Source organism: Netta rufina (assembly GCF_964035555.1).
Source record: "Netta rufina genome assembly, chromosome: Z".
In the NCBI taxonomy this organism is placed as follows: domain Eukaryota; kingdom Metazoa; phylum Chordata; class Aves; order Anseriformes; family Anatidae; genus Netta; species Netta rufina.
The window spans coordinates 32,521,434-32,534,646 of NC_140126.1; the positions used below are offsets into that span (position 1 = coordinate 32,521,434).

The 13,213-nt window shown below is 36.4% G+C and overlaps 1 protein-coding gene across 2 annotated transcripts in view; it reads left to right on the top strand.

The window, feature by feature from the left end:
• The window catches only part of DENND4C (DENN domain containing 4C), a 67,999-nt gene that overhangs the window by 40,350 nt on the left and 14,436 nt on the right, over nucleotides 1-13,213 (top strand). The window contains exons 12-23 of one of the 2 annotated variants that reach the window (XM_084305086.1): nucleotides 159-377; nucleotides 1,373-1,518; nucleotides 2,692-2,727; nucleotides 2,977-3,107; nucleotides 3,932-4,064; nucleotides 4,527-4,733; nucleotides 5,403-5,531; nucleotides 6,272-6,416; nucleotides 6,757-6,903; nucleotides 9,085-9,210; nucleotides 10,005-10,145; nucleotides 11,499-12,650. In XM_084305086.1, the coding sequence (XP_084161212.1) occupies nucleotides 159-377; nucleotides 1,373-1,518; nucleotides 2,692-2,727; nucleotides 2,977-3,107; nucleotides 3,932-4,064; nucleotides 4,527-4,733; nucleotides 5,403-5,531; nucleotides 6,272-6,416; nucleotides 6,757-6,903; nucleotides 9,085-9,210; nucleotides 10,005-10,145; nucleotides 11,499-12,650 (2,712 nt within the window). The remainder of the gene's footprint in view (nucleotides 1-158; nucleotides 378-1,372; nucleotides 1,519-2,691; nucleotides 2,728-2,976; nucleotides 3,108-3,931; nucleotides 4,065-4,526; nucleotides 4,734-5,402; nucleotides 5,532-6,271; nucleotides 6,417-6,756; nucleotides 6,904-9,084; nucleotides 9,211-10,004; nucleotides 10,146-11,498; nucleotides 12,651-13,213) is intronic. The other variant, XM_084305085.1, reaches the window with a different exon arrangement.

Sequence of the window (13,213 nt, forward strand, 5' to 3'; positions counted from 1 at the left end):
GTAATAACTGGACAAGAAGAGAACTTATTTACAGTGTTGGTAATTTCTAAATACGGGAAATAAAAAAGAAAAAAAAATCATATTCAATATCTTGCAAATGTTTTCTATTCAACTATGCTGCATTTTAATACAGGATTGTGTATATTGCTGTTTGCTAGTTCACAAGAAAGCACCAGAAGGCTCAGCAGTGGAGATGACTCCTATCGAGGCAGATTTCTCGTGGCAGAAGAAGATGACAGAACTTGAGATGGAGATCCAGGAAGCTTTTCTACGTTTCATGGCATCTATTTTAAAGGGTTACAGAACGTTCCTCAAACCAATCACTCAGGCACCTTCAAATAAAGCAACTGCTGCTGATTCGTTGTTTGATCATCAAGGTGAGGTTGAGAGAAATAAATTGCTGATCGTATTGGAGTTAACCCAAATTTTCCTTTGGTGCAACTCTTGGCAATATTTGGAATTGCAGTTATATAAAATCAAGCTGTTTGAAGTTGATTAGAATATTGATACACACGAATAGAATCCCATTTTGTAACAACTTTGATATTAGAAAAATTGTCTTTCAGTAGGGGGATGCCTTCTTCTCGTGGCACATTCTGTAAGGGCACTTCTTGGGAATTAAAGAATATTTCTCAATTTGTATGGAGCAAAAATGGCAGAAGCCCATTGATGAAGAGCAAAATAATGTTTTTGATATAAATGGGAAAATAAAAGAGTACTGGGCAGAGTTCAGAAACATAACAAAACAGTAGTTGGTAAAGGTCATCTTATTTTTTTCACTTTATCACTTACCATATCACTTTGACTTTTTCATATCTGTTCATCAGTTGAATGCCAGATAGAATGTCACTGGTGGCTTGTCTTGTCTGTTTGATTGTTTGTTTGCTTTTTTTTCTTTTTTTTTTTTTTGTGTGGGAGGGTATTTTGTGTTTTTTTTCTTGTTTTGTTTTAAATTATCTAGAAGAGAGATTTGAGATGGGATTCTTATTTAAACACTTGAAAAATCATAAATGTTTACTTCTAGAATAGTGGAAGGGGATTTTTTTTATTATTGTCTAAAATGTTAAATGCTTCTGCATTTAATGAATGAGGTCACATTCTCCTTTTTTGTCCATAATAAGTCAACAAATCAGCAAACAGATTGTGATAACATGGGGATGATTGCATGCCATATATTGTTAACTATGTGGAAGAAATCTTACATAAACAAGTTTATTTTAATCTTCTGAATGCAAGTGATAAGTAGTTGTTTTTACTAATAAAGCCAATGTTTTATATATTAGCACTGTAAATGTTTTATGTTAACACTTTTACAGTATAGTTTCTTATGGAACTTTTAACTATTTACTTCTGTGTTTCTTTTTCTAACCAGGATTTTTAAAAAGTAGAGACCGTGCCTATACGAAGTTCTACACGCATCTCACCAAAACGCAGATATTCAGCAGCTTTATTGAAGAGTGCAGTTTTGTGAGTGACAAGGATACTGGCTTGGCATTTTTTGATGACTGCATAGAAAAGGTGCAAAACATACTAAATTAAATTATATGCTTCTTTTTTTTTTTTTTAATTGTCCTGCCTTTTACTTGTAAAGGCAGCTACCCTCTGTAACAAGTGTGAGAGACTGGAATTTTTGGTTATTATTGCTGAATTATTTTCTTCCTTTGTCTTCTTGCATGGTCATAGTTTTCTGTGTTAATATAGGAGTCTGTAATTAAAGCCCTGCAGGATGTCAAGCTGTAAGAGAATGTGAAAAGTACCAGTTCATGACACTTTAACACAATGTCGTTTATATCTTCCTTTTTAAACAGTAATCTGCCTCACTCTAATTTAGACTATCTACCACTGCCATCTGTGGTGTTCTTTTTCACATGACAAACTTCACATGATAAACTTTAAACATAAAAATATGCCTAGTGCTCAGACTTGTGGTCAAAACTGATTTACAAAGATAAGACTTCATTTCATTGCATGTATTTTATATGAGAAAGATTGCTGTAACCCATTCATGTTTTTTTTGAAGCCAAGTCTTCAGCATGTTTCTAGGCTACATAGGTTATTAGGTTTATGACTACATCTTAAAAATGACAGGTTCACAAGATAAAATTTCAGAGCTAGCGGTTTTTATATACTTTTTATGTGCATATATATGATCCCTTCTGGACAGAACATTGATTTTTGCACTAAGCTGTGCAAATAACTTGTTGATTCAGTATTGTTTCCAATCAAAATACCACTTAAAGCAGATTGGAAAAAAAAAAAAAAAGTTTCAAAGTATCCTTGCCTTTATTTTTCTCTATGCCAAGTAGGGGGTGTGCATCTACAGTATGTGTCTAGACTATGCTCTGTTTAGTAATGTTGATAACTTAAAGTAATTGCAAGTTATTAATGTGTTGCATACTTAAATTGTCATAGTGAAAATATATGCAAAAACCAGTTTATTTCAATTAAGCTAAGTTAAAGCTTCTTTAATAGATTTAAGGTTTTGTATTTAGTCCATAGTGTCAACAGATTGAAAGCATTCTGATAACTTCTTGCTTTCAGCAAGGTATTTGAAAAAGAAAGTGCTTCCAGAGTAGTGTGAATACTTGGTATTACTCATTTAATATTTCAGTAAAACACATGGCTGTAATAGAATTATTTAGGATCTTTTTCCATTGAGAATAAACTCTGATTTTTTTTCTCTTTTCCTAGCTCTTTCCAGATAAAGGAACAGAAAAAGGAGACAAGGTATTTTGACCCTCAGTATGTTCAGAGATAATTTACTGTGTAATAAAAGTGAAGAGACAGGGCTGTAGAACTGATATTTGAGCATTGATAACAAATACGATACATTTTATATATTGTGCTTACACATAATGTATAAAATCAAGAACAGAAACAGTGTATTTTTACATATACTTTAATATAATTAATATTAAAATGTACATTTTATCCCAAAGCTAAACTCAGGACTCAGATTACAAACTCTCCTTTCAGGTTGACGCAGATTCTTTTGAAGATGCACGGTTGATTGAGCTTGATGAGTCACAAAAAAGTGAACACACAGTGTTTATAATGCCACCAGAACCTCCCCCTGATGATGGACAAGACCGAGCACCGAAATACAGGTACAGTTCAATCAACTAACATAGAGAAACTGGAGTATTGGAACTCTTATGATGTTGAGCGGGGCACATATTTCAGCTTGGCACAAGACTCACCTTAATAGATGGTAAGGACATCTTTAAAAAGATGTGATCTGCCTGGACTCTGGTAAGTTTCTGAAGGCCTGGAAGTATTTTGTGTGGGCATGTTTGAGGGCAAGTAGCTTTTGGTTGTAGTTTTTAGTAACTACTTGCCAACTTTGTAGTAATGCTTTGCTACGTGTATTTAATGTCTATCTTTCCTTGAGCCATTTATGTGGATTTTGTAGGAACTGTCTTTGTTCCAGGGTAGGAATGACAGGGGGTGGGTAATGGATTTGCCCAGTACTATTGATCTGCAACTCATGAACCAAAAGAGAAAAACACCCTTTCCACTTTTCAGACTTCTTCCATTCAGTGTTTTTCAGCCCTATGCAGGAAGTGTGGAGTTGCACACACTGTGGTTATGTTTTTCTTGCTCTTTCTTGGAGGCAAAGAAGTCTGTTTCCAGCTGTTGTTGTTAGTAATTATCATCAGTGCTTCCCAAACCTATGTGGTGTGGATAGTGGTCTGGTTCTTATATCCATGGTTTACTGGGATTTAATGTCCAAGGCTGCTTCTTTTTTGTGATATCTTTGTGAACAGGACTAAAAGGATCATGTTATAAACATACATGTAAATCCCCTGGTTCCTTTATTTTCCTGTTTATCAGTTCTTTGCATGCAAGTTGTCTTTGTAAGGCTTTCAGCAGATACATAAAAAGCTTTTCCCTACTTTTTTTTTTTTTTTATATATATATATCTATGTAGCTACAAAAACTTTCCACGACTAGATTTCAAGCTATTTGACAGGCCTCAGGAACTGAAGCTCTCCTTCAGCAGACACCCAGCTGGAAGCAGCATTTCAAATAGTCCAGCACTCATGGCAAAGAGGACAAAACAGGTCAGATAAATCTTACCATAATCACCATGTTAATACTGAAAGATATTAAGCTGCTTTGATAAAAATTACTGCTGCATATTTATACTACAAATTACTTTGTTGGAAACTAAGTCTATGTGTAACTATTGAGAAGCAAAACTTGCCAGGAAAAGAAATGGAAAGCAAAAGATTAGCATCCGAGATAAAAGTTTACCATCAAACTAGTCATTAAACTTCAGGCCATGGTATAAAACAAAATGAAATTAAAATGAATGCTTAAAATGGGGGGGAAGGCATAATTCAGGTGCTATTTTTTGTTTGTGGAGAACCTTCAAAAGAGGGTGCTAAGAATAGAATGGCAGTTTAGTGTTTGTTCATTGTTATTAAATGCCTACTTTTAATAGCTTAGTATCTGAGTTAGTAATGTTTTCTAGGCTCTGGTTGTTCACCTTTGTCATCTTTGTTTTTTTTTCACCCTTACAGGAAATAAAAACAGCCCATAAATTAGCCAAGAAGTATTATGTAAGCCCCCCACAGTGGGCTAAATGTCTCTACAGTCACAGTTACAGCTTATGGTTTATTTGTCTGCCAGCCTACATCAGAGTTGCACATCCCAAGGTCAAAGCACTGCAGCAGGCATATGATGTTCTAATTAAAATGAGGAAAACTGACGTGGAACCACTAGATGAGGCAAGTCTGAATAAAATATCATTACTGTGAACACAGAGCAGAAGACAAAGTGCAAATATAGTGTGTTTCACCACCAACAGCAGGTTAAGCATTCTCACAGTCTGACCTGTTTTAAAGCTACATCAAAATGGTCTTACAAAAGTCTGCCCAACTCAGAAAACTAGAAATATTTCTTTTTTTTTTTTTTCTTATCATTGACATAGTATCAGCTTACTCATGTAATCCAACTTAGTGTTGCTCATCTTCTCCCAGACTTCTTCCAGAAGGCAGTTCTTGAATATCTCTGTTTTTAAAATGTGCTTTGAATTAATGCTCTGCAGTCATACTGAAGTGAAGGGATAATGGATTTGTGTGCAGCATTCCATTCTTGCAGTAATATACGCAAACACAAAGAAGCAAGTTATCCCACTTTTTTGCGTGGGTGTTTCCTTCCCTTCTTTATTTCGCAAACAGAAAAGCCAAGTGGGGAAAAAAAATAAGCACTTGTGTGTGACTCCTGGTGTTATTTCAGCTTGTGTAGTTTCCTGTTGAATTTTTGCTCCCTCTTCTGGCTGTTGGTTGAGTAGCTGCTTTCATATGGCTTTCCCTTTTGTGTGAAGTTTGGGAAGAGCTTAAACAGTTTCAAAATCCTTGTCATCTGTTAATCTATGGACTTTTGTATCTTGTCAGGTGTGCTACAGAGTTGTGATGCAACTCTGTGGACTGTGGGGTCAGCCTGTTCAGGCCGTGAGAGTCCTCTTTGAAATGAAAAATGCTGGAATACAGCCAAATGCTATCACTTACGGCTATTACAATAAGGTAAAAGAAATTTTGGCAAAAGATACTGAACCAATGTCTCACTTGCCTTTTTATTCCCTTTATTCTATAGCATGATTTGAAGACTGTTCGTTACAGCTCTTCAGTTGAATTTGCTGTTTCTGTTGGGCAAGCCAGCAGTTCAGACAAGTTTACACTTGACTTGATCTACAGTGTATGGTTTTACATTTTTTACTTTTACATTCCTGTGCTGTTTGTCTAACCGACAATTCTGTTGAAATACATTTATAGTGTTTCCTTTCCAAGGTTTGGAACCTGTCTAGTTACTTCCATGTCACAGCCATCTCTTCCTAGTTGTATCCTTTAAGGTAGCAGGATCCATGAGTGATGAAGGTTGGGTTTAGGTTAGTTGAAGTAGCTGCCTCATGCTTTCCTTGCTTCCATGTTTCTGTAATTTTCTAATGGAAATTCATAGTAAAGTATGAAAAGTAATTGGAGAAGAGTCTCTACTATGGTCTTTTGTTCCTACCATACACTAATCAGATGAATAAGATCCATCTTGTTTAATTAAGGAAAACTTGATGCATAGTCAGTTGCCACTCAGCCAGTGTATCCACAGCTGTAGGATAAAAGGGAACAGCTAAAACTCTAATACTTGTCCTACTTCACAGTGTTGGCAGGAAATGTCCTTTGAGTATGGAAAGAGAAGCTTCTCACTGTACTGTGTTTCTTAGTGTAAATTTGTTACTGTGTTGTTGTTATTGCAATGTCTCTCTCTGTAGGCAGTCTTAGAGTCTCCTTGGCCTAGCAGTAACCGCAGTGGCATATTTCTGTGGACAAAGGTACGAAATGTAGTTCGCGGCACAGCACAATTTAGGCAGTGCCTAAAGAAAGCAACGCAGAGCCCACGAGTACCTGTGATATCAGGTAATAAGTTAGGTGAAATTAATTTTTCTGCTGAACAAGAGCATGATTTGCTTTCTGAAGGACTGCACCTAACATTCTGGCTTTTACAAGTAGAAAACCCTTCTTAAATGTATATAAATTTATAATAGTCAACTTGATGCTTGATGCTGAGACTGTTTGTCTTACAATGTCTTTTCCTACGCTGAAGAATGAGTTGTCTAAGTTCTGTTGCTATAATTCCATATTCTCATTTTATATGTGCAAGCAAAAGTATTTACTGTTGTCTGAAGAGGCTAGATGTATTTGAAAACCTGAAATTTTAAATCCTCTCTTACTAACCAGCTCTCATTCATGTCTTTAGCTCTGCGGAATACCACGGGTGGAAGTGATGGGGACATGGTGAGCCATGGTAGCGTGGATAGTTCTAATGATGCTAACAGTGGGGAGCACACTCTCTTCGTCAGTGACTTAGTCAGGCTTGATTCCAATGATAATCACTCTAGCACAGGTACTAGATTCTGCTGGGTTTCACTACTAACAATCCCCCAAAAGGCAAAAATTTTCTGTTTTCCTGTTGATTTCCCCTCCACTGCCACCATGTTCCCCTTCTGAGGCTGTAGAGAATGAAGCATGGAGTTGATCTATGTGAAGAAATACAGTCTCTGCTTTACCACAGTTCATGCAGCTTCTATAATTTAGAGTGAACAGTAGCAGAAGTACTCTTAAGCTAAATGTCTTGCTGTGGTCTCATGAACTTTACTTTTTGTGCTAGTTGTTATAAAAGGTATAAAGCCTCTGACATAAGTCTTTGATTTCTGCGTATTATTATTTATTCGTATAAATGAATAGTCTGAGTAAAATCTTCATCAGTGTTAAAGGAAAAGAGTGAAAGTTGCTGAGGTGATTAGAAGGTAATGTTTTGAAATGTTGCTCTTTGTTGATCATCTTTTGATCCAGGATGGTCTAATTTGCATTTCTAGAATTAGTATGTTACGTTTGGTCATAGTAAACCGTGCTTCTAAAAGCCATATTCAGGCTTCTCACCAGTGTTTTCCTGATTTGAGAATGAAAACAAAAATGATCAGAACCACACATAAGACACCCTGTACATACGGAAAGACAGTTGATAAGCTGGGGAAAAACTGAATGTGGCATGCACTCTTCTAGGCCAAACTGGAGTGAAATGAGTGCACAGAAAGTTAACTACTTGAGATGGCAATACAAAACTCATCGTTCTTAGTGTCTGCCTTAGTACTGATTACATATTACCTATGCACAGTCTCAACTAAGCTTCCTTTCTGTTTACCTCAATACTTACTGTACAAATGGTTCTTGCACATTCTTCATGATATTTAATATCTCAAGTCCTCCTTTAAAGATAACTTTGAGTCTGATTCCTGTTCTTCATCTGATATGCCTGCCTAGATTACTGAACTTTCCTTCTTTCTGCTCTTTGTTGCTCTGCTTTTTGTTCTTTGCTGTCTCTCGGGTGCTGCATTTGTCCTTGACTATCATGGTGTGGGGTGCAGACTTTATATGGTGTGAAGCCTTGGATGCACGTGTGATTTAATTCTACCCTTGAATATTACTTCTGCAGGTAATTTGCCCATTTATTGATAGGATATTTTCACTTCAGTGCAAACCACAGAGACTAACATCACTGAATTGATGATAGGGAGAAAATAAGGACCAAAGAATGTCAGAGTGAATTATGTGTATGAAAGGTTATCTTACACAGTAGACAAATTTGTTTATTGATGACCACTTAGAAAAATTAAATTAAAAAGTCTGTTTGCTCTGCATTGGTAAAAAAAAAAAAAAAATAAGTGATAATATGTACTTTAGATAAATAATGTCTGTCTTTCAAGTTTTATGGAGCCTTCTAATACCTTTCATATAATACTCAGTAACATATACTTCGATCTTTTTAAATACTGTCAGGTGTTGTAATAGGTAAGCTGAGGCATGTTTTAACATGCCGCTGTGGGATATGTCCCTTATAGTATTTGTGTATTTTTGCATGTACAGCATCACTTATGATAAAAGTTAAAGAGTGGTTTTTGATTGTTTCTTTAGTAGATTTTTTTGAAAAAAAAATTTACTTTTTCAAAGAATGAGTTATAGATATCAAGTGTAAATGCTGTCATGGAGGAACACCTCTTTTAAAATACATGTTTTTGCTTTTTTTCTGTTACATTCTATAGTTTGTACTTTGGCACAAAGGCGTAGCACAATTTATAGCAGAATAGTTTTCATGGATGTATTCATTGTTAGAAGCTGACTTAATTACTGTTGTACATGTGTAACTTTTGTAGATCATTTTAGAATTTAGCTTGCACAGCAATGAAATATTTGATGTTACTGAAAGGGGAAAGGAATGAAGGGAGACACACTGCAGGAAAATTAGTTAGTCACTGTACTATTCGGGGGGGATAACACTTGTAATATCACAATAATATAATGTAAATTTTAAAAGAAAATATGCATTGAAAACTCTATTTGTCTCTGCTGTCAACATCACCAAGTAGATCTGTACACAGATGAGACATTTTGGTGATTCTTACCCTGAACTTTTGTGGCAAAACAGAATGAAAGAATGAATTTCAGTGCAAATAACTTACTTTCTTACTGAAAAACAACAAATTTAGAAAGGAAGTTGGAGGCAAGTGTTTGCATTCCTTTTGAACAGGTGGTCAGTCAGACCAGGGCTATGGATCCAAGGATGAACTTTTAAAGGATGACGGAGATAGTCTTCTTGCAACTGAAACACAAATGGAGACAGACATTTCTTCTAAAGCTGAAGAGCTAATAGAAGGTTAAGTATTCATGTTTATATTGACGAAGACTTGTAAAATAAATTTACTTCATCCATTAGACTACCATAAATAACTAATGCATTGAATTCATAATGTTGTCAAGGTCAAAATTCAGCATGATAGAATCTGCTGGACTTCTACTGTATACTAGATAATAACAGTGGAATATATCTACATAAAAGTAGTATTTTGTTTGACCAACTTCATATAGATCAAAAAATTGGAGATGCGCTAGGACATACAGTATTTTATATTCCATTTGTCTAATTTTTATATTTAAACACATGAACATTTTTAAAGCTCTACCAGTTAGCCTAATAAGAGGCACTACTTACTCCTACAAGCTCATCCCCTCTGTAGGAAATATGATCATCTCCTGTCTTCTTTTCAGATTTTGTCCTTAGTTCTTCTGTATTTTGTTTTTCATTACTGAGTCTATTTCATATCTTTGTTATTAGGGCCTCTGATATTATCATTAAACAAATAGCCCTGCACAAAACAAAACAAAACCGAGAACTGCTGTCACTGCTCTACTTCGGTTAGCTAAAAATATACCAAAGGATGAAGCTGGCACATGCCATAACCTTGTGAATAGCTACACGCTTTCTCTGTAATACCACCTATTGTCATCTCACGAGATACTACTTCCAGGAAATACTGGAGGTACCTGGTAGGATTGATTCTTTAAATTGTAACTGTGTAAGGGAACAGTGCTTGATTATTTGTTTTCAATAACAGTGTAAATATAGTTATTTAGTTAAATTAACTGAAGTTCACATTTTCTTTATTTTAGAGGTTTGCATTCAGGAATCTGATGAAAATAAACAGCTGAATATAGAGACTCATAGTCCAACAGACACACCTTCCTGGGGTAACAGCATCGTCAAAGTTCCATCTGGTATTTTTGATAGCAGTGGAAGGAAAAACAGTGGTGGTGAGTCACTGGGTGAAGAAGATCTTCTTGAAGTCTTGAGCTTAATGTTTTTAACCTCTTAGATTCTATTTAATGGAAAAAAAAAAAAAAGAGGTGCAAATGTCTTACAAAACATTTGCTTTCCACCATTATCTTTTTTTTCCCACTATTATTGTTTTTAGGTGCCTTAAAAAGTGCCTGTGGACTCTAAGGTTGAAAATTATTACGGTTGAGTAGATTGAAATCAAGATTTTTCTTATACTACACTGAGTGTATTTTGGTAATATACTAGAAAAACAGGAGAATTAGGGTTGACTTTTGGTCACCTAAACCTCATTGATCTTGGACAAGTCATGTATGGCTATGATTCTATTATATATCCAGTGGCGCTTGCTGCCAATGTATAATCTGGGAACAGTACACATCTTCTTTGTGACATATAACATTTATTTACATCTCTGGATCTTTATGATGAGGAAGACAAGGATATATGAGATCCAAATATTGGGGCACATATTTTTTTTCCGTACCTTTGTGCCTGTCCTTAACTAAGGTAATGTAGTTCAGCTTCAGTGATTAGTGACAAAACAGCAGAGACTTTTAAGAGGGCAGTTGGCATGTAGTTTGATAGCAGAGCAATAAGTCTCAGACAAGAACTTACTCAGAACCTTTCTGACCATTATGAAAACTAATGAGTTGTCAAGAAGCAGCATCAGTATCAGATTCAAGCATTCTCAAGCAGTGGATATGGTGCATCTGGTCCTCTGTTGGCATCCTCATAGAAATACCCCCCTTACAGAGATAATTAAGGTCAGCCTTTTTGCCTGGGTAACACAGCTTTCTAGGCATATATTGCCCTGGGTAAATGGGAACATTTACTGGATTAGTTAAATTCAGTATATGTAAGATATTATGTTCTTTCACATATGTATATGTCGTAAGCAAAAGTATGCTTCTGTGTCGTGCACACACAGGATACTTATATTCAGAACCTGAATGAACTATGAAGTTTGATGTATACATCTGTGAACGTAGCTCTGGGAGAGAGAAAAAAATAAAGTATATCTTTAATTATAATTTCTCTTCATTCATGGATGTAGTACCTACTTTCTGCTCTGAGGTGGCATGTGGAAGGGAGGTAGAAGCCAGAAAACTTTTCATTCAGAGAGTCAAAAAGAGTAGAGGATTTTTCATCTGCTGAATGCCTTTGCAGCCAGTAAAATAACTTAATAGTATCAGTGTTAAACTTTTTAATTGATGCTTTGAGATTTATGGCACCCCCAGTCTTCTCAGTGATAAGGAGGCCACATAACTTCAGGAAAGAAACAGTCTTGATGGCTACGTATACCATATGTAATGCCTTTTCTCTTCTAGAAACTGCTTCAAGCCCGCTATTCATAACTCAGGATTCAATTGAAGATGTAGTCTTTGGTGATGTTTCTACAAAGAAAATAAGTGAAAAAGGACAGAAGAGGCAGAAGCTGTTTTCAGAGAGAAGCTGCAGTTTCAGCAGTGAAAGCAGGGCAGGAATGCTGCTGAAAAAAGGGAGCTTGGACTTGCATTCTAGAGAAATAGCGATAATGATGGGAGCAGATGCCAAGATTTTAACAGCAGCTTTGTCTGGAGCCAAAACTTCACCTTGTCATATGAATAAATCCCACAGTTTTGATAGTGCTGTTGACCAGCAGGTGTCTGGCAAAGGTGGCTCTTGGAGTCGTGTGACTGATAGTGATTGGGAATTAGAGCACAGAACTTCACCAGTGCTGGAAGAACCTGGGGAAGGGCAGGAGCATTTTGAGAACGGAAGAGATGAAAATGCATCCAGTGTGGAAGAAGTGAACACTGAACAGTTAGCTGAGTCCAAAAAACAGAAAACAGAATCCAAAGATGCAACTCCTAAAAGAAATAGCTTTTATGGAGTGGTTAAGCCTGTCGAAAGGGAAGATGTTGAAGTAGGCTTGGATCCTTTATCTTTGCTGGCTACTGACAGCATCCAACCAAGACTCCCTGAACCAGAGGAAAAGCTGGTGTCACCAGTTGCAGCGCGCAATTTGGCAGATGAAATAGAAAGCTATATGAATCTCAAGAACCCGCTAGGCAGTAAGTTTCCCAGCATGGAACTGCACAAGCCAGGTAGGGAAGTAGAAGCCCCTGGTACACCTGGTCACTCCCAGGAGCGGAGGTCAAGCCTGCCTTTGGATTCCATACCACCATCGTCTGAGTCCTATGAAAATCGCAGAAGTCCTTCTGTCTCCAGATCCAAGACATTTACTGGGCGACCAAAACAACAAATGCATCCACGGGTTCAGAAGGAGCGCTCTTCATCTTTGACAGGACTGGGTCGTTCTTCTCCACATGGCTCCTTAGGATCAGTTGTAACGACTTTATCCAATCTGAAGTTAGACAATATACTGTCTGGACCAAAAATGGATGTTCTGAAATCAGGCATGAAACAGGCTGCTAATGTGGCCAGTAAGATGTGGGGAGTTGTAACTTCGGTGTATAACTACTCAGATGATGAGGCAAGTATTTTTCAGTATGAAAAATTAAGGTAGACAAAGTTAGAGTGCTACTTCCTAAATAGTATTAAAGCTGAAAGAAGTAAAGGACAGCATGAGTTCTGGATCTGGTCTTCAGGTATTTGGAAAGAAAATGTTGCAGTTCCTATGTAAGCGTGCTTGGTGTGTGTGTGTGTGTGTTTTAATCTGATTAAATCTGATGTGTCTGTTTTGATCTGATAAACCCCTTTATCTGGTGTTTTGCTCTCTAAGCATTTGTCTTCTCTCTTCAGGCTGTTTAGACAGCTTCTTGTTTCCTTTTTTCAAATTCTTCCTCTTTTCCCTATCTCCATAAGAGATGAGAAGAGAGGAAACAGCTGTTCAGCTTTATTTCTACTTTAAACAGATGTAACTGATGTTACTATCTTTTCTATTAAATGTAGAAAAGATTTTTCTTCACTTTTTTGGCCTATGACAATGAAAACTCAACTGGTGTACTTTTTTTTTTTTTCCCATGAGCTAGGTTTTCCTGAGTATCTTCGTTATATTGATCTGTTCCTTAGAATTTTTGTTAAGGGCACATCATAATCC